Below are 14,674 nucleotides of genomic sequence, written 5' to 3'. Positions count from 1 at the left end.
ACAGGGCTCAGACACCTGGCCCTGTGTGTCCATATGGAAGAGGCCTCAAGGCCATATGGCTTATATGTGTGTGTCTCAAACTCTATTGAAGGCTGTGCTATTTGTGTTTGTATGTTTGTCTACTTGTAAGTTGTGAGGGGCCTAAATCTTTTTGCAGAGTCACTTGTAAGTCATTTAAGTTGTGGATGAGAAATTGGTTGTGACTGGGAGGTTAAGACCTCCGTGTCCCTTGAAATAACAAAAGCCTGACTGCACTGACATTTCTAAATCCATATCCTGGTCTAAGCCCGCTCATACTGTTGATCAGCAGGTCTTGTTTTTGAGTCCACTAAATCGCACTTGTGATATGCTTAGTTTCGTTTACTTTGAACTTTTTCACCCTCACACTCCAATTTAGCCAGTCTAATAAGCCTGGGTGAAGGGAGAAGGCTAATTCTGATCAATTTACAATGTAAAGCTACTGTTTACCCAAAGCTCTGACTTACCTAACAGGAAAGATATACCCAGAAATTAATGTCCACACATGCAAAAGTTCTGTTTTTAGTGGGCAGCATCATTGTCAGTTTTCCCACATCTGTGGTCCATGTCCTACAAACAGTCTGTATAAAGATTAGCCTGTGATCTGTCCTAATAATTGGCTATTCAACCGAGCTGCCATTAAGGAAACACCCATAAACATATTGAACTCATGTCTAATCCTTTATAATGCATCAGCAGATCAGTGGGTGCGTATTGCTTCATTGCTACCCTGGAATGGGTTTGTACAAACACAGAGACGTGGACACACGCACACACGGTGCACACACGGTGCACACACACACTGATGGATGGGGTGAATTTTGGGCTTCGGAAATACTCAATAGTTAAAAGGAAAGACCAACCAGTGCATCGGTGACAGGCAAGGTGGAAGCAGAGAAGAGGAAAGGGGGTTGGGGGAGGGAGTGGAGGAGAGACGCTGGCGCCCCGCCAACGTTGACGAAAGCTGCTTAGCCCACCCAGTTGCCATGGATACAGTGAGGAGCAGCATGTGTGTTTGTGTGTGCGGCTGTGTGAGAGAGAGCTAGAGAGAGAGAGAAAGAGAAAGAGGGAGGGAGGCAGACAGAGAAAACCAGCAGGCAGGCGTTAAAGCAAGTCAGAGTGGGAGTGAAAGAGCACCAGACAGCAGGGTGGAGGGAGAGAGAGAGAGAGAGAGAGGGTGAATGTATGTGCGCCAGAAAGAGAGAGGATAAAAAGGTAGCTAAAGAGCTCGAGGGAGACGATAGAGTGGGAGCAATAGAGTACTAGATAATGGAGGTGCACTCAGAGTGTGTGGAGCCTCCTGTGGCCCCTCAGTGTGACCCTCAGCCTACAGGGAAGATCAACAAAGCTGCCTTCAAACTCTTTGGGAAGCGGCGCACTGGATCTGGAATGGCCAGCTTCTTTTCCTTCAGGAACAAAGGGGCTACAAACAGCGGAAACAACGGGAATTCTGACAATGGAAATTCTTTGAATGGAAACAGCTCAGGGGCATCGGCGGAACTTGTGAGGAGCAAAACCCACGATGGACTAACAAGCTCTAATAACGACGCTGATGGACAGAGAGGGGAGGGACTTGCAGGCCTGGAGGTGGGGCCGGTGAGGTCTCTGAGCAAATCGCTAAGTTTCTTCTCTCTTCTCCGACGCGGGAGTTTTAGGTCGAGTGAAAACGGAGGAGCAGGACTTGTCAGAAGAGGAAGGGGCCTGAAAGGGTTTTTCAGCAGCATGCGATGGAGACATAAAGACAAAACAAATGAGGGCGATGGAGAAGAGGCGGAGGCGAAGAAGGACAAGGATGGAGATGCTGCTGATGCTGAAAAGGTAAAGGACATTACTCTAACCCTTGAACCACCTCCCCATAACCACCAAGCAGACTGTGAGGATGCAGAAGCAGGACCTAACCTCCAAGCACTAGAGACTCCCACCACGAGCGTTACCATGACACCTCCACACTGTGTTGCCATGCCAGGGCCATCTGGTGAGCCAGACTCTCCCTTTCCCTACACGCCCACTGACTCACCACTGCGACCACCCATCCAAAAAGCCAAAGCCTCAATTTCCAGTCTCACCCCCTCCCTTGCTACACCCCCTTTGGATCGCTGCAGCACTGGTGACCCACCATCAGAGCCCTCTGTGGACCGACTCTGCTCCCTCCTCTTCACTGACGTCACGTCCCTCAAGAGCTTTGATTCTCTCACAGGCTGTGGTGACATTATTGCTGATGCCGATGAAGAGGGCCCAGTGGGTAATGGGGGCAGTGGTACCAGCAGCAGTAGCAGTGGGGGAGGAGGAGGTAGCGTGGGAGTGGGTATTGGGAGAGTTGTTGGTATCACCAGTAGCATCTCCCCATCTAAACCCCCTTTATCTTCTCAGATGCCCCAGCCCATGTTCTCTGTCTCCCCAAACTCTGCACCTGCCTCCCTCCCTGCCCGGACCAGGGCACGACCTCAACCACAACAGCACCCACCCGGGAGTGGTGTGGTGGCCTACATGGGTGGAGGGGAAGAAATGGCAAGTCCAGAAGGAGTGGACGATGCAGACATGCAGGGACTCTGGCACATGTTGCCTTCCACAGGAGACAACTCCCCTGCATTGCCCCGATCGCATCAACCTTCCTCCTCTACCCCTACTTCTACTTATCCCCCTCGCACCAACCCTGCTAGCAGCTACCTTCCCTCAGCTTCCAGGAGTTCAGATAGAAAGGTACCACAGGTGAAGGCGCTGGGACTCAGTAAGATTCCAGTAGTTGGTGGAGCGGGAAGCCGGGCAGCTAAACCCCCTCTCCCTCACGCACATGGTCGTCACCCTACATCGCCAGGTGAAAAAGAGCCGCTTAGTGACGAGGGCTACTGGGACACACCGTCAGCAACACCTACAGCAACACCTGACGAAAGTGGGCTGCAGCATAACCAGAATATGGCCCTATCACGTGACAGTTGCTCTGGAGACCACCTGTATGACCTCTACAATGATCCTGAAGAAGAAGCAGAGGATCAGGAGGGAGATGAAGATCCAAACAGCTCGCCCTCTCCGTCCACTGAACACAAAACGAGCCCCATCTCCCAAGCAACTCTGCCTTCCTCCTCCTCCTCTTGCTCCTTCCGATCAATGAAAGGCAGCGCCAGCCTTCCTCGAGAATCCAAGATCCCGGTAAGCACCAAACCAACCACACCCCCTCACTCTGCAAGCCAGTCAGCCCTGTCGTCCGTCCTAGAGGCTGAATCAACTCCACCAAAGACGCAACCGCCTCCTCCGGCTCGCACCAGAATCCCAGTATCCAAGGTGCCAGTTCGTCGTTCTGGAAACAAATCTGGCGGCACAGCCAGAGGGACTGCCCACAAGAAGTAGCTTCTGTCACATGGGTGATTTTCCGCTGGACTGGAGTGCACATTGCTACACTGCAGCTTACGTAGAGCCAAATGTTTCCCCAGACAAAGAAAAATGTTGAGCTGTACAGTCAATGGCCTAGGAATTCCTCTCAAATCTTTAAATCTCTCATTCCTTAGGCGTGTTGGCTCACGAACAGCTACATTAGAGTAAGTGCTTTGTTCACCTGAGAAAGTCACTAGGAAACTTGAAAAAGCTAGGTTAACATTTTGCAACCCTCCTTAAACCTTTGGGGGTTGACTGTTGACAATCTGTTAACTATACAACCACCACTTTGACAGAAAACAAAAGCAGAGCACCTTTTTTTCTTTTATGTTTTTCTTTTAGATTTCCACAATTTGTTTAACTCAATCTGATAGTAAGGACCTAATCTAATCAACATTATTATTATTATTATTATTATTATTATTATTGTTATTATTATTATTATCTAATCTGTAATACGTACCTCCTAATTCTCTGATTTTAGAGCCAAAGTTTTTTGATTTTGTCATAGTTTGGAAAAGTCCCAACAGTTTTCCTCCATTTTTCCTTTGGTTGCTGTAAATGGTTTTTTTTTAACATGGTCTTTTGCTGATCGCACACTGGTTTTAAAACTATACATGAACTCTGAACTGCTTTTATTATCTACTTTGCAGCTACAAAGCTATCCTGCAGAAGGTCACACTGCATCTCATACTTTTTAAGATCGATTAGCGGATTTCTTTTTTTAAAATCCATTTGGACTAACTTTGGCTTCAGCCTTTGTACTTGGATCTCACTCACACCCGGCTGCTTCACTGGAAGTACATTCACAGAATTTTAATCTCTGGGATTTACAAATGTTTAAATACCAATGGAAACCTGCAAAACTATCGCAATACATCAACCTGGAGGGATCCCTTGCACTAAGGCTTCGTTGTCTGCGAACACACGCACATGCAGAATCATACACACACACACATACACATTTCTTCTCGCTCTCTGCATGTAGTGCCACATATCAAGGCACAAAGGTCAGGGAACGTCATCTAATGCTGAAGGATCTGACACATGTGCACTGCTCAACCTTTGGCACTGTATTTGTAGCTACACTGGATAACTTTCTTCTCTACGAACACATGCACAAACACATTTTTTCTAGCTAGTACTTTGTTCTTCACTGGATTTCGTACTGTTTTTATAGACTTTCCCTTTCCGCAATCATACTGCACGGATCCTTAACTGTGACAGCACCAGCTTTCTAACACTCTGCCTTGTCTTCTTTCTGTTACTCTCTGTTAGCATACTGTATAGGCTAATGTGGATGGATGACAAGTGCCAGTTTAGAGAACTAGGATATTATACATAGCAAAATTTGGGAACTAATGCTAAATGATCGACCTCGCCCCTTCTTCTCCTGGCTATGAATAAAACAAAACAAAACAAAACAAAAAACAATGTATAGCCTAATTTCACGAGCCACCACAGCTGCGAGTGAATGTGAATGTAGCTTGACATTGTAATGGATATTTGTGAGGACATAGTTTTCTGTGTTCTACTATCCTCTTTGTCCCTCTTTTGTGGGGGCAAGACAAACTGGATTTGACTCTTTTCTAAGTCCCCTGTGGCTTACATTGCAAAACGCCGCTTGTTTTAGAAATAAGAAGGTGTGTTGCAGTCCTAGAAGGCCTTTGTTAGTGATTCAGTGCAATCAGTTAAAAGGGAGCAGGTTGGTCCCTTATAGGGATTTCCATAGAATTTTCATAGGATATGCCAAGTTTAATGTAATCATTCCCACAGAAGCTATCAGTGACACTTGAGTGTCATTCTCGTTCTTTAAGCCATCTCATCTCATTTAGAGTCTAATGATTGATCCATGACACTGCTCTGGGTTCAGATATCTTTTCAGCCTCCCTATGGTGTAGTGTAGGCAACCATGGAGTAACCTGATTCTGAGACTGCAGTAGGAACTCTCCTAGCCAAATAAAAGGGCGCCCTAGAGGTCACCTGGGAAGCAGCAAGTGATCATGTCGGTTCACATTTTCCCTTTCTTTAGCTTTAGACCTTTAGCTTCCTTTATTCATTGCTGATTGAGAAAAAGATTTGTTTTTTAAGTAAAGTATTTTTTTGGTTGATGTTATTGGTTGGCAAGATTTTACTTGGATTCCTTTAACAGTCAGATTCTGTAGAACTGAAAGATGACAGGTCATTATGCAATCAATGTCCACCAGGTTTTGTTTAAATACAGGACATCACTCTATCCAACATGTCACTGTTTCTTAGCTTCATCCAGGTATGACATGGCATGATACAACTGTTCCACTGGGACACACTCTTACTCCTGAGGTCACCATGTTTCCATCATGGGCTCACCAACACCAGACTCAGCTCAATGTATTTTTTGCAGGCACACACTTCTCTTTTTTTTCTGGGCCTTTATGTGATCATTTGCTCTGATGAAAAGCAGATTTCCCCCCCTCCTTTATGTTTCTATCTGTTTATATTGTGAAAACCTCATTACCTTTTTAAATAAAGAAAACTGTATTTGCGCTGATAGATGAGCCCCTGACTCTTTGTAAGCACGTTTACACCATCATAGGAGTTATGTCCTTTTTGTGTTTGGAGAAAAAATAAAATGGAGGTTGAATTCCACTTCTCTCATCCCACCCCTCATGTCCTGCTGTCTTAAATCCCTAAGGATCAGCCTGAGTGAGAAAAGGTGATGCATTGAGTAGAATGTAGCTTTAGTTTTTGGATATTGTTGTGGTCCGGCACTTAGGGAGAGGTCATTCTGGGTCGGGGATTACAGGTTATCAATAAATCCTATTGATTGCTGACATGAAAGCCCGACAGATGCGTCCCTAGCTACTGTTGGTCTCTGTTGGGGAAAGAAAGGAGACAGACAGGCACGGTGATGACAAAGAGAGACAACTGATGCATGTGGATATGAGACCCGTGTGTGTCCTGAATAGATGAAAAGTATAGTCGCATTTTTTCAAGAATGGCTCATGTTGCTAGAAAAAGCTTATATGTTGTGGTTTATCCATGTGAAGTAGGAGGAGGATTTGGTGCAGTGCGAATCCCCTTTGTAATGGTGCAGCAATTCCCCCTCCCTCTTTATCCAGCTCTCTACACTCCGAGGTTTATGTAAAAACCTTACGTAAGACCATAACACTCACTTGTACCAGCCCACCACATCAAAGCCAGGGATGCTGACAGTAAGAATAGTGCGTAATGTTGCATGTGTGTGTGTGTGTGTGTTTGTATATATCTGTGTCAGCTGATCTCATCAGTAATCTGCTGTTTGGCTGCTCGATGTGGACAGTTGTTCTCAGTGTGAGCCATGTTTGTGCTTATTTGTTTTCGGCCATAAATCTGGTTAAAGAGTGCAACAGAGAGCACTGAGTTTCTGATGAACAATGGGGTTCTTATTCAAACCAGTGAGGAAGAGAACAAGGGAAGGACTCATGGTGAAAAGCAAAGAATAAGTGGCAGAATAAGATTTATTGTGAGTATGTGAATGGGTTTGAAGAGCTTCAGTGCTCTTAAATGAAGCTTTTATTTAGCTGGTATAACTTCTGATGATCACCAGCCACAAGTATCCACTTGTCACTGGCCACTTCATTAGGTACAGCTTGCTAGTAGTCCATGCCAGTCTCCTGTTCCACCACATCCCAAAGGTGCTCTATTGGATTGAGCTCTGGTAACTGTGGCGGACATTTGAGTACAATGAACTCATTGTCTTGTTCAAGAAGCCAGTTTGAGATGATTTGAGCTTCGTGATATGGTGTCTTATCCAACTGGAAGAAGCCATCACATGACGGGTACACTGTGATCACAAAAAGTAGACATGGTCAGCAACAAGCTGTGCCATTCAAACGACAATCAGCTGGTTCTTAGGAGCCAATATGCAATAAAAATATCTCAGACAACACCACCAGCACCCTGAACTGTTGATACAAGGTAGGATGGATCCCTGCTTTCAGTTTGTTTACACTAGATTCTGACCCTACCATCCAAATGTTGCAGCAGAAATCATGATTCAGCAATTTTTCCCCTAATTTTCTACTGTCCAGTTTTGATGAGCTCTAAAATTCTTTCCATATATGAGTGGCACCCGGTGTGGCTTTGGTCTTTCGTAGCCCATCTGCTTTAAGGTCTGGTAGTGGATGACCAGTAGTTTTGCTCTAATAGATTTAGACCTACAGTTTGATTGTAGGCAAAATATTCTAGCACGGGCTGTAGTAAATAACAAATAAGCATTTACTGCTGTCATAGTACTGTAAGTAAAAGTACTACCAGTTGAATATAACAAAAAAAATGAAAAAGAAAGACTACACTACCTATCTGGTGGTAAAGAAAAGAAATTCTAGCACAGACAGAGAAAAATGAAGGCCACTAGTATTTACAAAAACACAACATCTTGATGGTAGGTAGGCTTTCCTGGCCTTGATAAATGTGTGTGAGTGCATGTGTGTACGACAGAGCACCATTCAAAAGCTGTACCCCACATTCTGCATGGCAGCCTCTCCACAGTTGTTCCCATAGTAACTCCACTAGGTCAACCAATAAAAAGAGGGGGCTGGGCAGGAAGGAGGATGGGAGTCTGTTTGGGGGGTGGGTGCTGACACAGTGTGTGAAAGATGTGATTGGAGTTGAAGTGCTGCAGTAAAAAATGCATACAAAGACAATAAAACACCAAGTGAAGCCTTTAGAAAAATGGAAATGCAATACATTTGAATGTGTGTGACCTTCAGCACACAACACATCTTTGCATCACTGGATTTCAACTTTGCATCCCATGTGAAGCCTCCTCTCACTACTATTTTTCGCCTCTTCACAGGTGTTAGTGTCATTTTGTCCTCTGTCCCTCTTCACTTTTCAGTCTGCCTTTTGAGTGACACTACAGTTCATCTCAGGGAAAAATTGTGCAGTCTTCCTTTTATTAAGAATTCATGAAGCGCAAAGATTTTGACCCTTGAAATGGGCACATCTGTTTGGTACACCGTAAAGACGAGAAGATCCAGTACAGTATGACGCTAGTACAGCTGTAACCTTCAGAATGTGTAAGTCTAGTTTATTCCTCAGGACGCCAGACAGTCCTGGATACCAAACAATGTTAAGCATCACATGGTTATGACACCAGTAAGTTCTTTCTAAAAACAGCATGTGCTCGTCTAGAGTGATAAATTCTGCTTTGAAATGATAAAACGGAAAATGTGATTAACTTGCAAACTGAATATGACCGTGTCAGGCATGAAGCAAAATGATTCAAAATTTAATTATCAATCACAAGATAAATATTGAGAATATTAAAATGTAAGGTCAGACACAGCAATACAAAGTACAAAGATTTGAAATTTTTACTCAATATTGAATTAAAAATTATACTAAACTGAGTTTGTGCTAAAACTTTCCTGAGATTACCATCTCATACTAACTCAATTCTCAAAATAAATTTCCCTAAAAGCATTAATATAATATATAATATAATATACAATATGATGACCACATTAAAATAATCAGTCTAACGTAGTGAATCCATAGATGTATCTAGACATGTATAGTTAAAGGAGCTTGCAAAGAAAAGCGTCTGGACTTCTTTAAGTTAAGTCCAGACGCTTTTCTTTGCAAGCTCCTTTGACTACGATGACCTGGATGACTGAGAACCTTCACAGACACCTAGACATGTATAGCTGTACTTAAGCATTATTGGTATTTTGTGAAGAGCAGGTGTATAAAATCACCTAGACACATAGACTGCTTCTACAAACATCTCTAAGAGGATGGGTCGCTCTCAAAAGTTCAGTGAATTCCAGTGTAGTTCTGTGATAGGCTTCACGACTAGACTGTACAACAAGTCTAGTCGTGAAATTTCCTCACTAATAAATATTCGACAGTCAACAGTTAGTGATAATATAATGTTAAGGTTCAGAATATTGGGGATGGACACCAGAGGAAAAACCCACAATAACAACACTGGTCCGGTCGGGTTGAGTCAAACGATGATTTAATGATCACACACGTGGGAGATGGACACTGTATGCAGACAGTCTCAGATCTCATCTCAAAAAACACATCACCATAGTTTTATGAAATCAGGGTATTAGAACGCCCCCTCATGCGTAGTGACAGGTGTAATACAATCAATGTTGACAATTTTATTTAACACAAAGAATAACATTGTCTCCTTCCCGAGGGCAGATGCTAACTGCCCCCCTTCTCCTGGAACCGTCTGTACCCTGCTAAGACACAACATGGCAGCTACAAGGACTCTTTCATTTATTAAGACCATCAGTGTGTATTGCTCTAAATCAAGTATATAATATTAAATGAATATTGCTGGATCAGCTACTTCTACTTAAAACATATTAAAACATGACTAAGCACAAAATCACCAAGAATAACATCTTATAAGTGCTGTGTAAGCGCGTGCGGCCTTCCAAGCTCAAAGCCTTTGCCCTCCATAGATCAGCCAGACTCGCGCTGGCTGTAGCTTTTAACCTTTAATTACCTTGAGCACAACTCTAGAATGAGCAACAAACTGCAATGTGTATGGAATGATCATGGTTACATCTGCAATGGAAAATCATGTTATTATTCTGGTACCTGTAAGAAAAGATCAAACTAAAGTTATCACCATCACTGTAATGCAAAGAATAATGTAAGATCAAAAACTTCAATTTATGCTTAATGCAAAGCTGGTTATATACTTCTAATGAACTAATAATGGCATATTAAAATATTAAATGATAATGAGAAAAACATCCCCTCCTTATTCTACAATAACAAAACTGAAGTGATTGGGAACGACAGCAACTCAGAAGTAGTAGGGCATGTAAAATAGTGGGGTTAGCAGATGCTGAGGCACAAAGTGTGCAGAGGTCGCCAACTTTCTGCAGAGTCAGTCACTACTGACCAAACTTCATGTGGCCTTCAGATTAGCTCAACAACAGTGCATAGAAAGCAGCCGCATCTGAGCCTTAGCAATGATGTAAAGCATGTCGTCACTGGACTCTAGAGCAGTGAAGACGTGTTCTCTGGAGTGACGAATCACGCTGCTCCACCTGGCAATCTTAAGGACGAGTCTGGGTGTTGCAGTTGCCAGGACACTGGTACTTGTCGGCCAAGAGTCAAGTTTGGTGGAGGGATGGTAATAGTGTGGGTTTCGGTTCCTTTATTCCAGTGAAAGGAACACTTGATGCTTCAGTATACCAAGACATTTTGGACAATTTCATGCTCCCAAATTTGTAATAACAGTTTGGGGATGGCCCCTTCCTGTTCCAGCATCACTGCACCAGTGCACAAAGCAAGGTGCATAAAGACATGGATGAGTTTTTTGTGGAAGAACTTGACTGGCCTGCACAAAGTCCTGACTTCAGCCACGTAGAACACCTTTGGGATGAATCAGTGACCCTTAGCCTGACCTTCTCATCCAACATCAGTGTCTGACCTCACAAATGTGCTTCTGGAAGAATGGTCAAAAATTCCCATAAGCACATGTCTAAACCTGTGGAAAACCTTCCCAGAAGAATTGAAGCTGTTATAGCTGTAAGACGAATGGGATGTCACTCAAGTTTATGTGAACATGTGAAGTTCAAGTCCATGTGAACAGGAGTGGACTGGTAATCTGACATACCAGGCTGGTGCACTTTTGGGCTGATGGGTCAATTGAAGGTCCGCTGCACTGCAAGCACTGGCAGCAGCCCATTTGTTCGCTGTAGAACCAGGTTGGTTTCCCTTTTGTGTTCAGAAGTTCCTTAATACTGGTTGGATAAATTCAATAAAGAGCTGGCAACATTCAGAGGTTTTGATCCATAATGACCTTTGCCAACACATTGTTGCAGTAAATTTGTCAGCTGTACAGTAATGATGGAGATCTTCTGTTCAACCACATGCCAAAGGTGCTCTGTTGAATTAGTGCTTGTCGAGGAATGTGAGTACAGAAAATGCATTATCATGCTCAAAAAACTGGTTAGACAGAATCTGAACTGTATGACATGGTGTGCTATCTTTCTGGGAAATGGGAGGAACGTGCTCAGCTATAACACTCAGGTAGGCTATTGTGATTAAATGATAATTGTTTTCCCCGATAAAAATATTAGAGAAAAAATATGTAAAAAATATTGCCGAAGTTTTTCTTGTCTCTAAGTGTGCTAAGAAAATATCCCACACCATTGCACCACCACTAGCTGCCTGAAAAGTTGACACAAGGTCAAATGGATCCATGCTTTTATGTTGTTTATGAATTGAAATTCTGACTTTACCATCTGTCATTTCATTTTATGATGAAAATAAACTCCATAGTATACAGTCTCACTTGTGAAGTAATTGAAATCCAAATGCTCTAAATAGACACTATTAGCACAAACATTGAGCAGACACAGTGGCCGTGGCTGCCTCTGTTGGTGCCAAATGGCAACTCCTGAGGCTTAAAAATGAAGCCATTCATTCATTCATCTGAGACAGCAGTTTTAATGTTCTTATCTTCTCTAAGAATATCTAATATACAATAGTGTCCCATTTATCATGCTCGTTGGTAGGTTCTTAAGCATTAAATTTAAACCTTTTTTTCACCTTCCTTTAGTTACTTTACTTTCTCTTAGATATAGCGCACAGTTATAACACACTTTTTAAAATATATGTATATGTATATATATGGTATATTTATGCTTATATCCTTACTCTCATTCCCCTTATTGTATCTGTAACATGCAACTTCTGTTGGTGCTGTGCTACTGGTAACTAAATTTCCCAGAGGATCCCACCCGAGGGATTAATAAAGTTTCATCTAATCTAATCTAAACTGGTAGGTTACTTAACAGCTGATCAAACCCAGCCAGAAGACATTATACTTCTTGTTATTTGCTGTTTGCAAAACAGATGAAATCATCACTTATAATTGCTTATACTTTGCAGAGTTCAAAAAAAATAAAGTAGAAACAAGCACTGGAATTTCCCTGTTTGTCCCAGTGCAGCAAAAAAAAAAATGAAAAAAATGAGTTGCTTGAATATTCAGAATTTCAACATTTTCCTTTTGTTGGAGTGGATACCTAAATTAATTATTTATTTATTTATTTTAGGGCAAATTGGATTCACAGAGATTTTAAGAGCATAAGTCACTCGTTCAGTTCTGAGATCAAAACACCAATGAATCACTGGCCACGCAAGAGAGTTAAATTGCATTCAGGCAGATCATTCAGGAGAGCCGATATCTACAGTGATAAAAGTGTACAAGATATCCTTCTCAATGTTCTTTACTGTGTATTTGAGGGAATTGATGCCATCCGCATTCATGGTCCAATGTGTTTGAAACAGTTTATCAGGATTCTTTGGATTTGGGTCATTGTGCGCGTCTCTTTGATGTTTGATCATCCTGTACCTGCCCGTCAGTAAGTCAGGTCGAGAAACCTGCATTCCACGTAAGACTATTCGTTTGTAGATATCATCGTCCTCACCACCCCAACCCCAGTAGGTGTTTGGGAACCCATTAATTTTCAAGTACTGATGTTTGTACAATGAAGCGACCCCACCAAAGAAGGTCTTATAGGGTAAGTCGAAATTAAATTTGTCCATGCCTATAGCCAAGTGTCGTGGATTGTCAAAACATCTGTAGAGGTTACGGTCATTTAGGGGAACCAGATCTACGTCAGAGAAGAGGAAGCAGTCATAATCATATTCCTTGAGCGCTTCGACATATCCTGCATTCATCAGTTTAGCCCGATTGAAGACTCCCTCTCCATCTTGGTTGATGACATAGACTCCGTAGTCCACAAGCTGTCGCTTCAGTATAGGATGCAAGTAATAAAGCCAGTGCTTCAAATGCTCGTGCCGATTCCGGAATGGGATGATGATTGCCACCTAAAGACATGACAATAACTTTTACTTTAACATTTGAAAAATTAGCCCGTGATTCACCAATAATTTTATTTGATTGATTCTAGGGTAGCTTTGCATGATTCAGTATTATCTCATACCAGGTGACAGTTCATCCTCTCTCTAGCTCTGTTTGCCTTCCCTTCAAGACTGCTTTCTTTTGGCTGGGAGCAAACCACAGGTGTGTTTGCTTGAAATGACCATATTAGTGTCACTGGGATCCAACTGTAGAAAGAATTGTCTGAATTGGAATGTTTGTAGCTTTCTGAAGCTTGTGCTTTTAGCTCATGATAATTGTGCTCATACAATGACAGACCTCATTATTTAAATGTGACGATGTTTAATATTAGCATGTATGTCACGTGTTATCTTTAAAAGCTTAAAAAAGCATGACGTTTTTTCCGAGTTTATTTCAAATGATACTGAATCGAATGAAGCCAAATAAAGAAATCTGTGAGTGAGTTAATCATTATATGATATATATGATACCATTTTATCTCTATATATTACCTCTAATTTCTCTTTTGGTTGGGTAAAATCAGGTTTTATTTGATCATTTACACCTGTTTAAGTATTGAAAATAAACTATGAAAAAAGAGTGCCAAAAACATGTAAAAATAAATACACAAACAAATAAATAAATCCTTACATAAATAGTAAATTTAAGGAAACTTGTCCCCTTAAATGCAAGTTGCTATCAGTTGCTGGTTTCTTTCTTTCCTCTCTTCTTCTCAAGTCATTCACCTACCTTCTGCTTTGCAACACAGTCTTTTGGCTTGAACCTTCCTCCTTTTTGAAGCAAAGGACTGACTTCCTTTCTCACATGTTCCCAAGTCCTTCCGAAATCAAACTCAACGAGGAGTGGACCTATGAGATCTGGGGGGTTTTCAGGGCAGGGGCCCAAAGTTAAGCTGACAGCAGATGGTGTCGGTGCCATCTCACTGCTTTTGTTTGAGGCTTTGATCCTCCTCTCCAACAGCTTCGCGACTTGCTCCTTTACCATCCCTGAAAATGTTTTGTTTCCCAGTGTCAAAATATGTTTTTCAGGAACAATAACCACAAAGCTTCTTCTGGAGTAGAATAAAACCAGCACAAAACATGCGACACTAACAAAAGAAAAAAGTACTAGAAAATTAAATAATCTTTTGAAGTTTCCTGCCATCTTTTATCTTGAGTATACTCAGCGGCTCTAATTTCCCTTGTTACAGCTCAGTTGCCAGCATATCTGTATGTTTGCAAGTCAAAGGTATTTCAAACAAAGAGCAACCCAACCGGTTTTTATTTTTGCTGTATGACTTCCTTGTTCACGTCACCTTATCAGGATAGGCCTCGCACCTGTGGTTATTAATTAAACATGACATCTTTTGACTAATTTCTCCAGTGTACAAGACTCTGTTGACTGTTTCATACCTAATTTGTTTGTAATGTGAAAGTA

The 14,674-nt window shown here is 42.2% G+C and overlaps 2 protein-coding genes across 2 annotated transcripts; one reads left to right on the top strand and one right to left on the bottom strand.

Annotated features, from left to right (window-relative positions):
* Positions 1 to 1,287: 1,287 nt before the first annotated feature.
* On the top strand, positions 1,288 to 3,363 carry amer2 (APC membrane recruitment protein 2). Its single transcript, XM_085362480.1, has one exon. It carries the CDS (start codon positions 1,288 to 1,290, stop codon positions 3,361 to 3,363), a length of 2,076 nt encoding a protein of 691 aa, XP_085218606.1.
* Positions 3,364 to 12,558: 9,195 nt separating this feature from the next.
* Positions 12,559 to 14,401, bottom strand: LOC146625788 (beta-1,4-galactosyltransferase 1-like). Its single transcript, XM_085362479.1, has 2 exons — positions 13,988 to 14,401; positions 12,559 to 13,224 (listed from the first exon to the last, which is right to left on the bottom strand). Exons 1-2 carry the CDS (start codon positions 14,399 to 14,401, stop codon positions 12,559 to 12,561), a joined length of 1,080 nt encoding a protein of 359 aa, XP_085218605.1.
* Between the last annotated feature and the right edge of the window lie 273 nt (positions 14,402 to 14,674).

The sequence above is a fragment of the Diplotaxodon limnothrissa genome, linkage group LG9 (assembly GCF_057381915.1).
Source record: "Diplotaxodon limnothrissa isolate DT_005_m linkage group LG9, D_limnothrissa_male_GT1.1, whole genome shotgun sequence".
Classification (NCBI taxonomy): Eukaryota; Metazoa; Chordata; class Actinopteri; order Cichliformes; family Cichlidae; genus Diplotaxodon; species Diplotaxodon limnothrissa.
The sequence above is the reverse complement of the archived record's forward strand: the minus strand, read 5'-3'. Positions and strand labels throughout refer to the sequence as shown.

What these genes read in the sequence shown, in the direction of transcription:
- amer2 (XM_085362480.1), top strand. Translation starts at nt 1,288, where the DNA reads ATGGAGGTGCACTCAGAGTGTGTGGAGCCTCCTGTGGCCCCTCAGTGT.
- LOC146625788 (XM_085362479.1), bottom strand. Translation starts at nt 14,401, where the DNA reads ATGGCAGGAAACTTCAAAAGATTATTTAATTTTCTAGTACTTTTTTCT. An exon ending in ACTGTGTTGCAAAGCAGAAG is followed by an intron (nt 13,225 to 13,987) that starts GTAGGTGAATGA and finishes TCATGTCTTTAG; the next exon opens with GTGGCAATCATCATCCCATT.